An 18268-nucleotide genomic window follows, 5' to 3' on the forward strand; every position below is an offset into this window, starting at 1 on the left:
GTACACCAGGTTTCCACCGTGGAGTCTTGGCACACAGGCCGTGTAACAAAGAGGTACACTAGACTCTCAGCCAAAGTATCTGCTGAAAACTCCAAACTGTCCTCCGGAATCTTGGTAACCAAACTGGCTTACGCGTCTAAATGGTACACCAAATTCTGCCCTGTGGACTGACCCAGCAGGGAGATCAAAAGACATTACACAGTCCCAGGTTACCACATGGCAAGTGAAGTGGCGTCACTTTACATTTTGTTCTTGTTACATTTAGTCAAGTTTTGACTAAATGTTTTAACATAGAGGGGGAATCAAGACGAGGGTCGTGGTGTATGTGTGTGTGTGTGTGTGTGTGTGTGTGTGTGTGTGTGTGTGTGTGTGTTCACAACTACATAACTGGGTTCCTTGCATTAACACACAAGCGTCCAACTGGGTTTAAAAAAAAAGTCGGTTCCAAAAATAGGGACCCACTTTTTTTACTACTGTTTCTAGAAGGAAAGTGTCAAATGAAGATTCTCAGAAGTTTTCAAGGCTGGAACCTTTTTGTGCACTTTAGTCAACTTTGTGTGTATATTAGTTCACACACCAAAGCGTGTGAAAAAGTTTCTGAGTTTCCGAAACACACAGCCCAAGGACAGATAACTCTAGTTACTGACGAGTTGCATTTTCAAGATGGCGACGCCTCGTCGATCCAAGGTAAGCGGGAAACTTAATTTTATGATTGTTTCATTATTAGGGAACAGAAACTGTATGTTTTTGTCATTGTTCTTTTTAATTTATTGTGAATAAGTGTTTTTGTGTAGGCTATATTATCTTGGGATGAGGCAGTGACTGATCGAACGGCGGAGATAGTATTGATCTATTTTTCACGCAAGAAAAATGCCTGTACTTTCTTCTTTCATGCTATTTGTGCGTTTAGTGCTGAATTTATAAGAGTAGGTAACTTGAGGATGGTGATAATAATATGGCATTTCTTAGCTAAGCTTACAGAAAACACGATTTGAAAAGACCGGCTGTCAATCCGATCTCTAATAGACGCAGGCTGTTCTTCTAGTTTCCACCCGCCTTCATCTTTTTGAAGATTCTGTTAGTGTTTAACACAGCACTCGGGGCAACACATAATATTGATAAACATGCACAACAAAATTGAATATTGACAGCATGCGCATGCATGTGTATATCATTGCTGTAAGTGTAATTGTTTGCATTTTATTTGCAGATGATTTCTTCAGCAAGCCATTATGACGGGTAATTCAAAGGTGAGAAGGATCACGATTAATCAATGTCAGTGCATCCTGGCTGGTCCATGAGAGTGGGAAATCTGTGGGCTGATCTGTAACCAAATCAAACCAATAAATTTCATTTTTGTAGAGCTCCAGCCTGGCATTTAATATTATAAATGATGAGAAAGACTACATGGGTCATTGGGTGAACATTCCATTGTCAGAAATGTGTGATTGGGTTTGTTAATTGTTGGATGCTTAACGCCCAGTCCACAACTATAGGCGACCTCAGGGATGACTCATGATAGGGTTATTAAACGGGAAAATACAGGTGTATGGACATAGGGCGGCAGAAACAAAACACCCTCGCGGGGCCGGAGAATAAAGCGACCCCTGAAAACTAAAAGGGCTTAACCCCCTGTCCACCCTAACCGTTATGACTGCTTAAATGTTATCTGTCCCTCCGTTCGGTTGTTCATCTGGCTGTCTGTCCGTCTTACTGTCCGTGCACGCCGGAGAAAAATATAACTTTAAAGATGCACTGAGTGACTGAGTTGAAGTCTAAATGAACGGTATTTCGAAAAATATACACTTAATCGATATATTGGAGAAGTTTGTTTAGTCAAAAACTTTCTTTTGCACAAGATATCGCTGCATACATACATGTATGACCATTTTTACCTGCCGAAACAAATCACCTTACCTCTTGCTCTCACTGTTCTAGAACTGTGACGTCATTTCACATTTTCAGTACACTCTAGCTTAGTTACACACAGTCAATGTGAAGAAAGTCTCCACTTTGACTGCCAAATTTTGCGATTCTGAATGTTGTTCAGTCAGCAGTTGTGAAAATAATAGTGAAATAAAGCAAGACCTGTTGCTGTTCTTCAACTTCAAGAATACCAGTATGAGTTGTATTGCAGTGATGCAAGCAAGGAATTAGTAAACAATCAACTGTATTTAGTGGAGTCTCATCAGGCTTTGGTGTGATCATGAAAACCGAATTCATACTACAGTAGAACCCCCTATTTACGACTTTGGAAAAAACTTGAAAATTAGGTCGTAAAAAAGGGGGGGGGGGGAGTCTTAAAATGGTTGTTTGAGTTTTTGGCCCGGGCGGTCATGAATTTGGTTGCAGTGTACAATGTATGTACTGTTATGTACTGTCAATGTACACACACAAACACACAGTTGCAGTTTACAGTCCTATCTACACACACACACACCCAAACACATTACAGCAGAACAACTTTATTTCAAGTTTCAAAGAAAATTTACTCATGGCGTAATGCTCGCTCCCCGCCGAGTGAAGCACATTTGACATTGTGGCGCAACCAGTAAAATCCGAATGTCCTGCTCGATAGAAAGCATAACGACTTTTCTCCCGAATCATGTTTCTGCTCACAGGAATGTTTCTTCGCCGTGCATCGCTAAACTTGTCTCATACATGATCGTTGAGGTCTTCGTACAGGCACCTTTCTTTGCGTACTTTCGCTTCGCTATCCTTCTCCCCATCTTGATAACACCGAGTCTTTATTCTTGACGATACACAGGATTTGCGTCTTCCCGACTCCTAAGTAAGTCGCCACGGATTGCCATTTCGCTCGATTAGCGATTACTTTATTACCTCTCTACTCAAGAGTTGGCGCTTTTCTCTTTATTTCGCGAATTCAGCTTAGACACGTTTTGATTTTTAAATCATAAATTCTGTACCATCTGTGGCATAGGCCTATCACTCACAGTCACATTTATATTTGAAAAAAATTCACCTACTGCCCGTTGAATCATGAATGCACTGTTACGAGAATTAATAAACACTTAAAGCAGATGCCATCAGAATCTGAATGTCTAAACTCTAAAAGAAACATTTACAACAGGGCATGGTTTTCTAGTTTGCTTACTTTTTTTTATAAAGACTTACAAAGTGCTCGCGATTGTCTCTTTTGGTACACTCTAAGTCATTACGGTAGCCCACCAAGTACTGTTATGATGTCAAGTCTTATGTCAAGCACCAAGTCCAAAATTTCCAGGTGTGCTCATTCACTTTTGATAAATAAAAATAATACAAATTGGCGATGCTCATTTTTGTGAAATTATTTTCAGATTGATATAAAAGCAACTTCATTCTACCTCTGTTAATTTTCCCTTCGTACTACTTCAGTGCATCTTTAGTTTAAAGTGAGGCCACCTCCTAAACTATGTTCATACCTCAACCATGATGTTGGATCTAGGCTGTTTGCATTCTTCAATTTCTTGTCAGCTGAATTTTCCTCTCAGCATTAATATTGACAGTTCTGGCTCTCCACTACTTGAACCTTTTGTTTTTCAACAGGGTGTCACATGGTGCCAAAGAGACCCATGAAACCAGGGTATCCAAAGCGTCGGCAGAGAGGCAAAAGAGGAGGGAAAAGAGGACGTTCGAGTCTTCATACTCATCACTACCTTCTAGGTTAGCCTCATTTTCATTGTCTTTTGCACATGGGATCAGCTCCATGATTAGCTAGGTCTACGTTTCCCAGGTGTATGTTCCTTCAGGTCTCTATTCCTCGAGTCCTTTATTTCCCCCCATTCCCTCTGGTCTCAGTTCCCCAGGTGTATGTTCCCTCCAGGGCCAGGGAACAAAGCCCTGCGGGACATTAACCAGGGGAAACACGGACCTGCTCCCATTGTGTCCTTGGGCTGAAGGCTCACGCTCCTATTTGTGACCAAGTGTAACCATGCTAGCCTTTCACACTTGTAAAAAACTTGGTCTGCATCGTTTTAAGATAAAGCAAGGACTTGGTTTAGATTTTGTTCTGACATGTTAGATAGTGCCTATATTGTTTTGTTTCCATCTGACTATGACTGCCTAAATGTCATCCGTTCATCTGTCCCTCCATCCGGTTGTCCATCGGGCTGTCTGTCCATCTAACTGTCCGTCCGTCTGGCTACATGTCTGGGCACGATGGGGTTGTCTGTCCCTCCATCAGGTTGTCCGTCTGGCTGTCCGTGCACGCCGGGGAAAAATACAACTTTAACGTGAGGTCACCTCCAAAACTAAATATTTCATACCTCAACAGACTGTCCATGATGTTGGAATGACTTGGATCTAGTCTGTTTGCATTCTTGTCAGCTGAATTTTCCTCTCAGCATTAGTATTGACAGTTCTATATCTCCACTACTTGAACCTTTTGTTTTTTAACAGGTTGTCACATAGTGCCAGAGAGGACAATGAAACCAGGGTACTCAAAGCGTCAGCAGAGAGGCATGAGAGCCCAGGACAAAAGAGGCCGTATGAGTTTTCATCCGATTCTTCATACTCACCACCACAATCTAGGTTAGTCTTATCTTCATTGTCTTTTCTGTCCGGGATCACTTACACGATAACCCATGTCCATGTTCCCCAGGTCCATGTTCCTTCAGGTCTATGTTTGCCCAGGTCTGTGCACAGGCGGAAGGTATCGTTCACTGGACCACTACTTTCATAGAAAGACTACAAGGTATGTCACTCAGCTTCAAGTCGTCTGTGTTCTTGGAGTCGCTTCCTGCGGACAATTTTTGTGTTCAAGGCGGTTTGCCTCTTCCAACAGTCTGTGTAAGGTCAAATAAATACAGTTGAATGATTGTTTTAACTACATCATACATGTATCTTTAATTTTCAGCTGCCGTCTGCTGCAAGTTGTTTTTAACCATCATTTTGACGAATGTTCGTTTGCGAACCGCTACCTGTAGTTGGGAAGAAATCATGCATCCCGCACCGAATATGCATACGGGTGCTCATTGGTCTAAAACATATGTAAATATTGCAGCGAAGGGAAGCTACCCACGGGAGTTTCACTTTAGGTTTTTGTTAGGTTTTTGGTGAAGAACCGTTTGCCAAATCAAAAATAATCATCGAATATCCGGTTATTAACCAATGAGCGCATCGCACTACCAACTCCTCGGACCTACAACTGTTCAGCTTTCCCACGGGATCTAAGTGATATGCCGGCGACAGACGCGTTTGGTCGCACAAAATACGGTGCAGCGGACAGGCAGCTAAACATAAAAGGTACAGATAGTTAGAACATTCATTTATCCTAGCTGGCATTTGTAAAGTTACAAAGAATCTCGACATTGGCAATTATTATTTGCATAATTTTTTTTGAAGTTAGTGGAGCAAGACTCGAAGCTGAGTGTCATACCTTGTAGTCTTTCTATGAAAGTAGTGGTCCAGTGAACGATACCTTCCGCCTGTGGTCTGTGTTCCCTTGGGTCTATGTTCCTTCAGGTATATATGTTTGCCCAGGTCTATGTTTCATAAGCCAGAAACACAGTCGATCAACTGCAGTTGTCCGAGAGAACCACAGTAATCCGACATTATCGGGTTTCACAAACAAAATTTCAGTCGGCCGACTGCGGGTCATCTCACCGGAAGTCGGCCAAACACGGTGATGCTCTCCCCCCAACACTGTGTTCGGCTTACTGCGGTAAACCGAAAATAAATGTAATTATCCGCACAGTCAATGACACAATGACAATGCTCACACTTTGATTATGTTTTCTCTGGCCGATATGAATGCGTGATGTATTGTGTAAAACAATTCCATCTCAAACGGCATAAATAAATCCCTGCGCCTTGAATATGTGCGCAATATAAATTGTATAAAATAAAAATTTAAAATTGTTTTTAAAATAAATCCCTGCGCTTAGAACTGTACCCACGGAATACGCGCGACATAAGCCTCATATTGATTGACTTTTTTGGATTGTGAGCCAAACCTTGTGATTGTTCTTCGAAATGTATCTATCATGACGCAGTAATCCAGGAGACAAGTCAGGGTTATGTCTTGAAGACGTCACATTATGGCGTAAGAGGGTTAGACGTCACGCGAAGGAATTACTGAAAGTCTCGATCATTGTTATTTTTAGCGGGCCGAGACTAGTTTTTTCTTCCATCGCCATTTCCACGTGCAAATGAGCAAACGGAAGTGGTAATGTTGCTAAATTTAGCCCTCGACTTGGCCATTCGGATTACTGTACAGTTGGTTGACTGCGGTTGTCCGCGGGTGACGGTGATTCGCTCATGAAACGCGCTTTTCGGTGACCCGGCGATCAACCACAGTCGATCGACTGGGCCCCAGGGGCCAGTTTCATAAGATAGCAGTGAACCGACTGACAGTCGATCGACTGCCCAGTCGATCGACTGTGGTTGATCGCCGAGGTCACCGAAAAGCGCGTTTCATAAGAATGAAAACTATTGCACGGAATCAAGTAATTTTTGTTGTCACAAGTTTTCCCCAAACTGGTCTTTGATGTAATGAAAAAGGCAAAGTAGTGACTTCATTAGTTTGCCCAGGTTCCAAAATATAATGAGTCCCCCTCCTATTGCTTTGTTTCTAGCTGACTATGACTGCCTAAACGTCATCCGTTCATCTGTCCCTCCATCGGGTTGTCCGTCTGGCTGTCCGTGCACGCCGGGGGAAAATACAACTTTAACGTGAGGTCACCTCCAAAACTATATTTCATACCTCAACAGACTGTCCATGATGTTGGAATGACTTGGATCTAGTCTGTTTGCATTCTTGTCAGCAGAATTTTCCTCAACATTAATATTGACAGTTCTATATCTCCACTACTTGAACCTTTTTTTTCAACAGGTTGTCACATAGTGCCAGAGAGGACCATCAAACCAGGGTACCCAAAGCGTCAGCAGAGAGGCGTGAGAGCCGAGGACGAAAGGAGAAAAAAGAGGCCGTTCGAGTCTTCATCCGAGTCTTCATACTCACCACCACCATCTAGGTTAGTCTTATCTTCATTGTCTTTTCTGTCCGGGATCACTTACACGATTACCCATGTCCATGTTCCCCAGGTCCATGTTCCCCCAGGTCTATGTTCCTTCAAGTCTATGTTCTCTTAGGTCTATGTTCCTTCAGGTATATGTTTGCCCAGGTCTCTGTTCCCTGAGGTTTATATTTTCCACCATGATTATGTTTTCTCTGGTCTCAGTTCCCTAGTTCTAAATTCCCTGGGTGTATGTTCCCTCCAGGCCCAGGAAACAAAGCCCTGCACAACATTAACCAGGGGAAACAGACCTGCTCCCATAGTGACCTTGGGCTGAAAGCTCACGCTCTTGTTTGTGACCAAGAGTAAACCATGCTTGCCTTTCACACTTGGAGAAAACTGGGTCTGTATCATTTTAAGATAAAGCAAGGACTTGGTTTAGATTTTGTTCTGACATGTTAGATAGTGCCTATATTGCTTTGTTTCCATCTGACTATGACTGCCTACATGTTATCCCTTCATCTGTCCCTCAATTTGATTGTCCGTCTGGCTGGCTGTCCATCTGACTGTCCATCTGACCGTCCGTCTGGCTGGTTGTCCGTCTGCTGTCTGTCTATATGACTGGCTGTCTGTCCATTTGTCTGTCTATCTGACGGGTTGTCTGTCCATCTGACTGTCCGTCCGTCTGGCTGTCCCTGCACACCGGGGAAACCTAAAACTTTAATGTGCGGTCACCTCCAAAACCATGTTTCATACTTTAACCAGGCTGTCCATGATGTTGGAATGACTTGGATCTAGTCTGTTTGCATTCTTGTCAGCTGAATTTTCCTCTCAGCATTAATATTGACAGTTCTGGCTCTCCACTACTTGAACCTTTTGTTTTTCAACAGGGTGTCACACAGTGCCAGAGAGGACCATGAAACCAGGATAGCCCAAGGGTCAGCAGAGAGGCATGAAAGCCGAGGTCGAAAGAGGAAGAGAGTAAAGAGGCCGTTCGAGTCTTCACCGATTCTTCATACTCACCACCGCCATCTAGGTTAGCCTTATCTTCATTGTCTGTTTGTGTCTGGATTCAGCTTCATCATTACCCAGGTCTGTGTTTCCCCAGGTCTATGTTTCTCCAGGTCCGTTTCTAAGGTCTGTGTTCCCCCAGGTCTGTGTTTCCCCAGGTCTGTGTTCCCCCAGGTCTGTGTTCCCCCAGGTGTGTTCCTCAGGTCTGTGTTCCCAGACCTGCCTACCCTTACGATTTGGGCGTAACTTACTACGAATGTTAACCCAAACTACGCCACCATGCTTTCCAGAATGGAAGTACGATTTTTAAGAATCCAAAAGTATGATTTTTTGCATCTTATCTCGAAGTAAATCCGATCAGTATAGTTGCTTTCGCAGAGCTTGAGTTTGCGCCTGCGCGAGATCATTTAGGCAATATCCGGTCATTTCCGGCCTGTTCAGCCACAAACAAGATAGACGCTGCCGTTCGCATTACAATGAATTAGCGACGCGTGGAAAATCTGAGTCCCCACGAGACAGACGAATCTGACGAGGAAGCTTGTCACAGTGGTGGTAAAAGGATTGCTGTGAGAAAGAAGACAGCCATTCAACAGAAATACAAAGGCAGCTAAATGAAATCGTGGCCAAGCCTAGGACCTTAATCAAAAGGACCAAAGCACGTCTTGTGTTCCCTTTGCCACAGTGACTTTTCGTGTGCACACATTGGAAAATATGACTGTGCATAGCACATCGGGACAGATTATCACAAGGATGCAGTACAGAGAGCTCATAGAAACAAAAAGACGTTCAAATTACCTGTTTCTTTATCAGGAAGTTGAGTGATACAGTAACAAAACTGGAGGGAGAAGTTATCCGAGCAGAAGACTTAGTGTCAATGTGCAAAATGATTGCCGAATGGAACCTGATTACACTTTCTTCCAACAGATTACTCTTTTTGGCTTGACTCATTACACCTTGTAATTTTGGGGGTAGGCAGGTCTGTGTTCCCCCAGGTCTGTTCCTCAGGTCTGTGTTTCCTCAGGTCGTGTTCCCCCAAGTCTGTGTTTCCCCAAGTCTGTGTTTCCCCAGGTCTGTTCCTCAAGTCTGTGTTCCCCCAGGTCTGTTCCTCAGGTCTGTGTTCCCCCAGGTCTGTGTTCCCCCAGGTCTGTGTTCCTCGGGTCTGTTCCCCCAGGTCTGTGTTTCCCCAGGTCTGTGTTTCCTCAGGTCTGTGTTCCCCCAAGTCTGTGTTCCCCCAGGTCTGTTCCTCAGGTCTGTGTTCTCCCAAGTCTGTGTTCCCCCAGGTTTGTTCCTCAGGTCTGTGTTCCCCCAAGTCTGTGTTTCCCCAGGTCTGTTCCCCCAGGTCTGTTTCCCTATGTCTGTGTTCCCCAAGGTCTGTTTCTCAGGTCTGTGTCCCCCCAGGTCTGTGTTTCCCCAGGTCTGTCTTCTTCTTCTTGTCGTTCGCCAATGCTAAACGTGGAGTCCAGCTCTGGTAATGAAGCTGGTGGTCTTATGAAGAGCCTCCACAGGTCCATGCAGCTTCTCATGAAGGGGCACCGGCCTGGTCCAGATCTCTCTCCTCAGGGGCTTGAGATTCCTGCAGTCCTGCAGGATGTGGGCTGCATCCTGCTCTGCGTCTCCACAGGGACACATGGGGGAGGGCACGGCTCGCAGTTTTTTGTGCAGGTGTTGTTGCATTCTGTTGTGCCCTGTTCTCAAGCGAAAAATGACTACCTGTTCAGGTCTTGACAGTTGGTGGTTGCTGTCGTGCGTTGGGGGGGAGGGGGGGGGTTAAGCAGAGACTTTATGACGGTTTTCATCTCTGTGGAGCTAACTGGGTTTTCTTCTTGTTCGTCCTCCGCACCCAGTTTGGCCATTTTATCCGCTTGTTCGTTCCCCTCTATCCCGCAGTGTTAAAGGACCCACTGCAATATCAATCAATATGAAGCTTATATAGCGCGTATTCCGTGGGTACAGTTCTAAGCGCTTGTCGAATACAGTCTTCAGACAAGTGATGTTATGAAGTGTCGTTGTAAGCTGAGGCAGTTTGTTGTTGTTGACTGCTTGCAGCACAGACAAGGCATCAGTCAGGAAGACAACTTGGGTGTCGGGATTGACCTTGCTGCTGATGGTATTGGCTGCGTGGATAAGCGCTTCTACCTCTGCTCTGTAGTTGGTGCAATGGAGGCCAGTTGGTATAGCCTCTGCTTGCCACTCTCCACTGGGGTGTTGGATGTAGACACCAGCTCCTCCTCTCTTGACGGCATCTGTGGCGGACCCATCTGTAAAGACCCGCATCCATGCTTCTTGGGGGTATATTTCGTCGAGCATGGCAAGTGTCACCTGGCTTTCTTCTGCACATCGCTCTGTTCATCTTTTGTTGTGAGATGAGGAACTGTGGTCTGGATGGACACGTTTTCAAGGTTGTTTTTCCAGGGTGGTTCTTCAAGGGAGAAGTGTGATGGGTGAACCAGTTCAGGCATCTTTGCTTGGTGTTCTCTCTTCAGGGCCCGTGTCTCAGTTGCAAAGCTTGATCTCTTTAGCCTGCCAGAAGAGAGCTGCTTTATCCTTGCATTCATTTGGTGGTCTGGAATGCACTGGTACTTGATGTCTTGTACCATCGCTTTGCATTCTCTTCTCTTGCTGAGTGGAGGTATGCCGGTCACCTGTTGCATCTTGTCTATTGGGGTTGTCTTCATAGCGCCTGTGATGATTCTCATCGCTTGATTTTGGACTATCTCTAGGGTTTGAAGGTGCGTCTTGGCTGCTGTCATCCAAGAGCTAGATCCGTACTCAAGGTGAGGTCGTACGGTCCCCTGGTACACTGTCTTGAGGATCTTTTCGTTTGCGCCCCATTGTGATCCTGCCAGTTTCCTCATGATGTTCAGTTTTCTTCTGACTTTTGCTTCCGCATTCATGATGTGATGTTGCCATGTCATGCGTTTGTCATATGTGACTCCGAGGTAAGTTTGCTGGTCTTCAAACTTCAGTGGCGTGTCACCCAACGTCAGTCTTCCAGGTTGTACTTTGGCGGAGAGTGTGAAGAGAGTAGCTGTTGTCTTGTCTCTGTTGATGGTTACACACCAGTTGTCTGTCCAAGCTGCAACTTTCTCGAGGGCAAGTTGCATCCTGTAGGTCGCAGTTGTTGCATGCTCCTCAGTGCACCAGAGAACAAGGTCATCAGCATACAGTGCTGCATGGACTCTACTGGGCAACTCGGGCATTCAACAGAAATACAAAGGCAGCTAGCTAAATGAAATCGTGGCCATGCCTAGGACCTTAATCAAAAGGACCAAAGCACGTCTTGTGTTCCCTTTGCCACTGTGACTTTTCGTGTGCACACATTGGAAAATATGACTGTGCATAGCCAGGGCCTAGCATTGTAAGCTGTTCGGCTTACTTTACGCCGAAATAACATCTCCAGTACGCGGAACTCGATTTGGTGTACTCCGAAATGCAAAAACCTGTTATTCCCAAACGGTAAACCCAAACAGTCCCAGCTTTCGTTTTGTGCGCTGTTCGGTTCAATTCTCAATCGGTTTGACAGTTTGCTTGAGCACGCACTTCCTGTGGCATCGCGCGACCATGTTTTGTGGCTCTAGACTTGAAATAATGTCTCGAAGCGACATTGTTGAACGTGGTCAGCCATTCAGTGACAAAGAATCTAGGTATTCCTGGAAGTGGGAATGGCACTTTCAGGCCAAATAACACAAGATTGTCAGTGTTTGACTCACATGCGAAGCAAAAGTGAGTCTATGTACTCACCCGAGTCGTCCGTCCGTCCGGAAAACTTTAACGTTGGATATTTCTTGGACACTATTCAGTCTATCAGTACCAAATTTGGCAAGATGGTGTATGATGACAAGGCCCCAAAAAACATACATAGCATCTTGACCTTGCTTCAAGGTCAAGGTCGCAGGGGCCATAAATGTTGCCTAAAAAACAGCTATTTTTCACATTTTTCCCATTTTCTCTGAAGTTTTTGAGATTGAATACCTCACCTACATATGATATATAGGGCAAAGTAAGCCCCATCTTTTGATACCAGTTTGGTTTACCTTGCTTCAAGGTCAAGGTCACAGGAGCTCTTCAAAGTTGGATTGTATACATATTTTGAAGTGACCTTGACCCTGAACTATGGAAGATAACTGTTTCAAACTTAAAAATTATGTGGGGCACATGTTATGCTTTCATCATGAGACACATTTGGTCACATATGGTCAAGGTCAAGGTCACTTTGACCCTTATGAAATGTGACCAAAATAAGGTAGTGAACCACTAAAAGTGACCATATCTCATGGTAGAAAGAGCCAATAAGCACCATTGTACTTCCTATGTCTTGAATTAACAGCTTTGTGTTGCATGACCTTGGATGACCTTGACCTTGGGTCAAGGTCACATGTATTTTGGTAGGAAAAATGTGTAAAGCAGTTCTTAGTGTATGATGTCATTGCTAGGTTTAGTTACCCTAAAGGTCGAGGTCAAGCATGTGAGTCGTATGGGCTTTGCCCTTCTTGTCTTGTTTTCTGTCTGTGTTTTGCTTGTTGGTGAAGGCATAATTTAGTTGCTCAATCTTCTTGGGGGGGGGGGGTCATTTTAGGTAAAAAAAAATCTCAATTTATTTTTCAAATTTTCTATGAGTTTTTTTCTATTTCACCACTATATATATTTATATTTCTTCTTTTTTTTCCCCCACCAGGGGCCAGACCCCCGCCTTTGTAAGCTGAACTCACTTTTTCCAATGCTAGGCCCTGATAGCACATTGGGACAAATGATCACAAGGATGCAGTACAGAGAGCTCATAGACGTTCAAATTACCTGTTTCTTTATCAGGAAGTTGAGTGATACAGTAACAAAACTGGAAGGAGAAATTATCCGAGCAGAAGACTTAGTGACAATGTGCGAAATGATTGCCGAATGGAACCTGAATACACTCTCTTCCAACAGATTACTCTTTTTGGCTTGACTCATTACACCTTGTAATTTTGGGGGTAGGCAGGTCTGTGTTCCCCCAGGTCTGTTCCTCAGGTCTGTGTTTCCCCAGGTCTGTTCCTCAGGTCTGTGTTCCCCCAAGTCTGTGTTTCCCCAGGTGTGTTCCTCAAGTCTGTGTTCCCCCAGGTCTGTTCCTCAGGTCTGTGTTCCCCCAGGTCTGTTCCCCAGGTCTGTGTTCCCGCAGGTCTGTGTTTCCCCAAGTCTGTGTTTCCCCAGGTCTGTGTTCTCCCAGGTCTGTTCCTCAGGTCTGTGTTCTCCCAAGTCTGTGTTCCCCCAGGTTTGTTCCTCAGGTCTGTGTTCCCCCAAGTCTGTGTTTCCCCAGGTCTGTTCCCCCAGGTCTGTTTCTCAGGTCTGTGTTCCCCAGGTCTGTTTCCCTATGTCTGTGTTCCACAAGATCTGTTTCTCAGGTCTGTGTTCCCCCAGGTCTGCTCCCCAAGGTATGTGTTCCCCCAGGTCTGTGATCCCCCATGTCTGTGTTCCCCCAGTTATGTTTCTCAGGTCTGTGTTCCACCAGGTCTGTTCCTCAGGTCTGTGTTTCCCCAGGTGTGTTCCTCAAGTCTGTGTTCCCCCTGGTGTGTTCTTCAGGTCTGTGTTCCTCCAGGTCTGTTCCTCAGGTTAGTCATCCCCCAGATCTCTGTTCCCTGAGGTCTAATTTCCTCTGTGTCTCTATTTCCCAAGGTCTATATACTAATAAATAATGTTATGTGTGTGTGTGTGTGTTTTTTAATGATTAATGTGTCCATCACCTTCGCAATATACTCTCACTCTCTCTTTCTCTCTCTGTTTTTTCCCTCTATGTCACTCAAACTTTGCTTGCAACAACTGCATTATTGAATATAATTCTTCCTGTCCAATTGTTGTGAGTAAGATTATATTGTCTCACACTCTTACCCTAACCTTTGTGGGATGTTGTATTCTGCAGATTCAGGATGCCGATCATCTCTTTGCCAGCCAAAGCAAGTCCTTTCAAGTGACCATTCAAGTGACCATTCAAGTGACCATTCAAGTGTTCAGTTTCCTGCTCTACTCAAAGAGGCACTGTCAGGTGGGGGGGGTGGGGGCGTGGGGGCGGAGATAAATGCAAAAAACATTGTATTTTTTGCCAACAAGTCAATGTAAAAATGTCTACCCACCTTGAATGAGTTCACAAAGAAGAGCCAGAGGTAGCTCAGATTTTGGCAGTGAAAAAAGAAACTTGCTTCGCCGACAAGCTTACCTTGGATCCACGAGTCGTCGCCATCTTGAAACTGCAACTCGTCAGTAACTAGAGTTATCTGTCCTTGGGCTGTGTGTTTCGGCAAGTCGGAAACTTTTTCACACGCTTTGGTGTGTGAACTAATATACACACAAAATTGACGAAAGTGCACAAAAAGGTTCCAGCCTTGAAAACTTCTGAGAACCCTCATTTGACACTTTTCTGCTAGAAACAGTAGTAAACAAAGTGGGTCCCTATTTCATAAACCGACTTTTTTTTAAAACAGTTTTTTGAAAAGGTAATTGGAAAAATGAAAGACGATGACATTTTCAGATTCGCTTCTCTTAAAGGCTGCCCTTTACGTAGCGTTCATTAATTAATTCCTATTGTTTACATGTGCCAATAATGTTATAAAACTGTACCTAAGGGGATATAATAAAGATTGGCTGTAGCTTTCGAACACAGAAAAAATTATTGCAGTATTGCAAAGTGGTGTTGATAGTGTCGAATGTAAACGGAACAGTCTCAAAGTGAAAGTGGATGTTTTCCGGAAATTGCGAAGTTAACAAGAATACAGAAAAGCTCGCTTTCCTGCTTAGCACAATACACTACCGCGCTAATCTGGCGTGTCAATATCACTACGTTTTGCACGTGGAAGGTGAGCGATTACCCCCCGCGGGTTAGGGGGAAGAATTTACCCGATGCTCCCCATGTCGTAAGAGGCGACTAACGGATTTTGTTTCTCCTTTTACCCTTGTTAAGTGTTTCTTGTATAGAATATTATATAGTCAATTTTTGTACAGAATTTAGTCAAGCAGTATGTAAGAAATGTTAAGTCCTTTGTACTGGAAACTTGAATTCTCCCAGTTAGGTAATATATTGTACTACGTTGCAAGCCCTTGGAGCAAATTTTTGATTAGTGCTTTTGTGAACAAGAAACAATTGACAAGTGGCTCTATCCCATCTTCCCCCTTTCCCCGTCGCGAAATAACCCTTCGTGGTTGAAAACGACGTTAAACACCAAATTAAGAAAGAAAGGTGAGCGATTTCCTTCACGCGGGGATTGACGAAGCTGCACTGTCTGTGTTGACAGTCTAAAAATAGCCTAAGTCCTGGAGAACTGTTGCTAAACATAGCAATAAACTTTATAAAGAATTAATTATTTCTCGTAATTGGTAAGGACTTCAAACCTAAAACTTTGCAGGAAGCTTAATTTATACATCCCCGCAACGATGGAAAAAGCCCTGGAAGTAATTAAAATTATTAAATAGGACTATGTCAGCCTTTAAAGTATGGGGAAAGACTGTTCTCAAGAAGACACATTGATAAGTTGCAGACTCCCCGAACTTGGAAGACTTTCTAAGATATTGAGGGATACGTCTGGAATGATAATTAGTACTATCAACCAGGCTATAGCATGGTTACACTTGGTCACAAACAGGAGTGTACTCCGAATGATATGGTTTTTGGAGACACTGGAAGATAGTCAATGTTTTTAAATTGCTATATGTGTGTGTTACAATATTGGTTGAAAATAACAATAATGAATGAAAACAGGATACCAAGAAAAGCGTATAATATGCTCTTGAAGTTGGATGAAAAGGATTAAACAAATTGGGCCACCAATGTTCACCTGGGTTTGTATAGATTTGGATTTGTATGGGAAAACCCAGGAGTTCAGTCAATCCCTGTATTTGTTCAAACATGTAGGCAATGGTTAATTGATTGCAATGTCAAAATTGGTCCAGCCGCAAGACCCTTGCAAGTTTTCGAATGGGATTAGCAGTTACAGAGCCAAATAAGCACAGCCATGATAAAACTAAATTAACTACGGCATTTTTCTGTCCTTTTTGTAAAACATGTATTGAAAGTGATGTGCATTTTGTATTTGTATGCCTAGCGTATGAAGATTTGCGTGCAGAGTTGATTGCAGCAAAATAATACAGGATACCATGTATGTTTCGATTGTCAACACAATTGTACAGTCACAGAACCCTGCGCAGCTGCACATGTTAGAAAACTGGCCATTTTTTATTTGAAAGCCAAAAACACAAAAAGAAGTTGTATTTGGTTAAGTTGATGGTATTGTAATACGTTTTGTCCAGGAAAACTATGTCAGTTTATTACATGACAACATTTGTTTTATTGATCACACGTTCATATTTTTTGCAAGAGCGTATATATAGTTATCGTATGTTAAAAAGGTATGTGAATATGCGGATGATTGGGGAACAAATGCAGCGGACATGCATGTGAAATTCATGAAGAAGTGTCAGATATGCATGCACATGTGACTAACCCAGTACCCCCGTGGGTTAGGGGGAGTCCCATATTGGTTGGGACTAGAAAGAATTTACCCGATGCTACCCTGCATGTCGTAAGAGGCGACTAACGGTTCTGTTTCTTCTCTTCTTTTGTCTTATTTCTGCCTTACCAGTCCTTTCACCTATATTTCCTTCCAAGAAAACTCTCCCTACTATTCCCTGCAGTTTTCCAATTCTTTTCTTGTTGTCTTATTTCTACCTGACTGGATCCATCACCTTTATTTCACTTACCAAAAGTCTTCTTTTCCACATCCTTATTTCTCTGCACCCCGCATGTCGTATGAGGCGACTAACGGATTCTGTTTCTCCTTTAACCCTTGTTGAGTGGTTCTTGTATAGAATATAGTCAATGTTTGTAAAGATTTTAGTCAAGCAGTATGTAAGAAATGTTTAGTCCTTTGTACTGGAAACTTGCATTCTCCCAGTAAGGTCATATATTGTACTACGTTGCAAGCTCCTGGAGCAATTTTTTTGATTAGTGCTTTTGTGAACAAGAAACACTTAACAAGTGGCTCTATCCCATCTCCCCCCTTTCCCCTATCCCATCTCCCCCTTTCCCTCGTCGCGATATAACCTTCGTGGTTGAAAACGACGTTAAACACCAAATAAATAAAGAAAGAAAGACTAACCCAGTATCAAGTATGCCTGTGTGCCGAATATTTTCATATGAATTTCTGTTTGTTAATGTTATGGTGTATCACCCTATTTATGGGCTGAGGAATAAGTATTCTTGAGTCCTGAATACCTGAGGCATGTACATATATACTTTTATGCAGTATATGCTTTTGTTTTCTTCCAAGACAAATTACCAGAAGGAATGTCACTAGTTTTCGTATACTGTTTGAATTCCATGGACCATTTTCACCAAAGGGATTACTGAATAATCTCATGTCTGTTGTAAATTTTGGCCCATGACTTGTGGAGATATTACAATTTGGTGAAAATTAGGCTCGTTTTATGTAAAATATGCTGATTATTTGTTATTTTAGTTTCATCATTTTTCATAAATGTGCTTGGTTAATGTTTCAAATTAAATTTGCTGTTGTAGTTCATTCGGTGTTTTGCTCACAAAAAGTGTTTTGTCAGTTAACATTGATTTAAATAAAATTGGCTGACTAAACTTGATCCATTTGTCTTGAGTGTTTGCATCCATGTCTATAATAGGAGCGTTACAGACTTCACAAATAATGCTACAAATTGCGGATTAGCCAATGGACGAATGAATGTTCTGTTGAATGTTGAATACTGTACAGAATGCATGACCTTTTTTCTTTTTTTTTTAATAGTGGTGAGGCCCTCTACCACCAAAACGAATGTTTAGTCCAAGGCCGAATGCATTAATATGCCTGTGGCTAAATGGCTTTTAGCCATTGGTTAGACATTTATTTGTAACCATAGGCTAAGAAATTCCATTTTCGGACATAGGCTCATTCCTGAACATCACAATTCGTATTTGGTGTGGCGGCAAATTTAATGTGTCCAGGCTTATTATGACTTTCCACAATTGACGATGAGTTACTGATATCGAAACGCACACACACACACAAGAAACAGGGGCGGATCACAGCATGGTTAAGAAGGGGGGGGGGGTTCAAATGTCTTTTAGGGAGAGTTCGACAACGCGAAACAGTTAATTGAGGACGCGAAGTGTTTAAACCATCTAGGGGGGTCTGGGGGCATGCCCCCCCCCCCCCCCCGGAATTCCTCTAATACACCTTCCAAAAAGTATATTTAGGAAGACAAATTTGGATCAAAACAAGGACAATTGACCAATCTGGTGTAACCTGAGACAGCAAATTGCCGACCTACTTTCT

The 18268-nt window shown here is 43.3% G+C and overlaps 1 protein-coding gene across 1 annotated transcript in view; it reads left to right on the forward strand.

Annotated features, from left to right (window-relative positions):
- The first annotated feature begins 344 nt into the window (after positions 1–344).
- Positions 345–18268, forward strand: part of LOC138950073 (uncharacterized) — a 53483-nt gene continuing 35559 nt past the window's right edge. The window contains exons 1-6 of the mRNA XM_070321852.1: positions 345–1250; positions 3547–3663; positions 4399–4530; positions 6833–6974; positions 7847–7992; positions 13858–13989. Coding sequence (XP_070177953.1) covers positions 3555–3663; positions 4399–4530; positions 6833–6974; positions 7847–7992; positions 13858–13989 — 661 coding nt within the window. The 5' untranslated portion in view covers positions 345–1250; positions 3547–3554. The remainder of the gene's footprint in view (positions 1251–3546; positions 3664–4398; positions 4531–6832; positions 6975–7846; positions 7993–13857; positions 13990–18268) is intronic.

Source organism: Littorina saxatilis, linkage group LG16, assembly GCF_037325665.1.
Source record: "Littorina saxatilis isolate snail1 linkage group LG16, US_GU_Lsax_2.0, whole genome shotgun sequence".
Classification (NCBI taxonomy): domain Eukaryota; kingdom Metazoa; phylum Mollusca; class Gastropoda; order Littorinimorpha; family Littorinidae; genus Littorina; species Littorina saxatilis.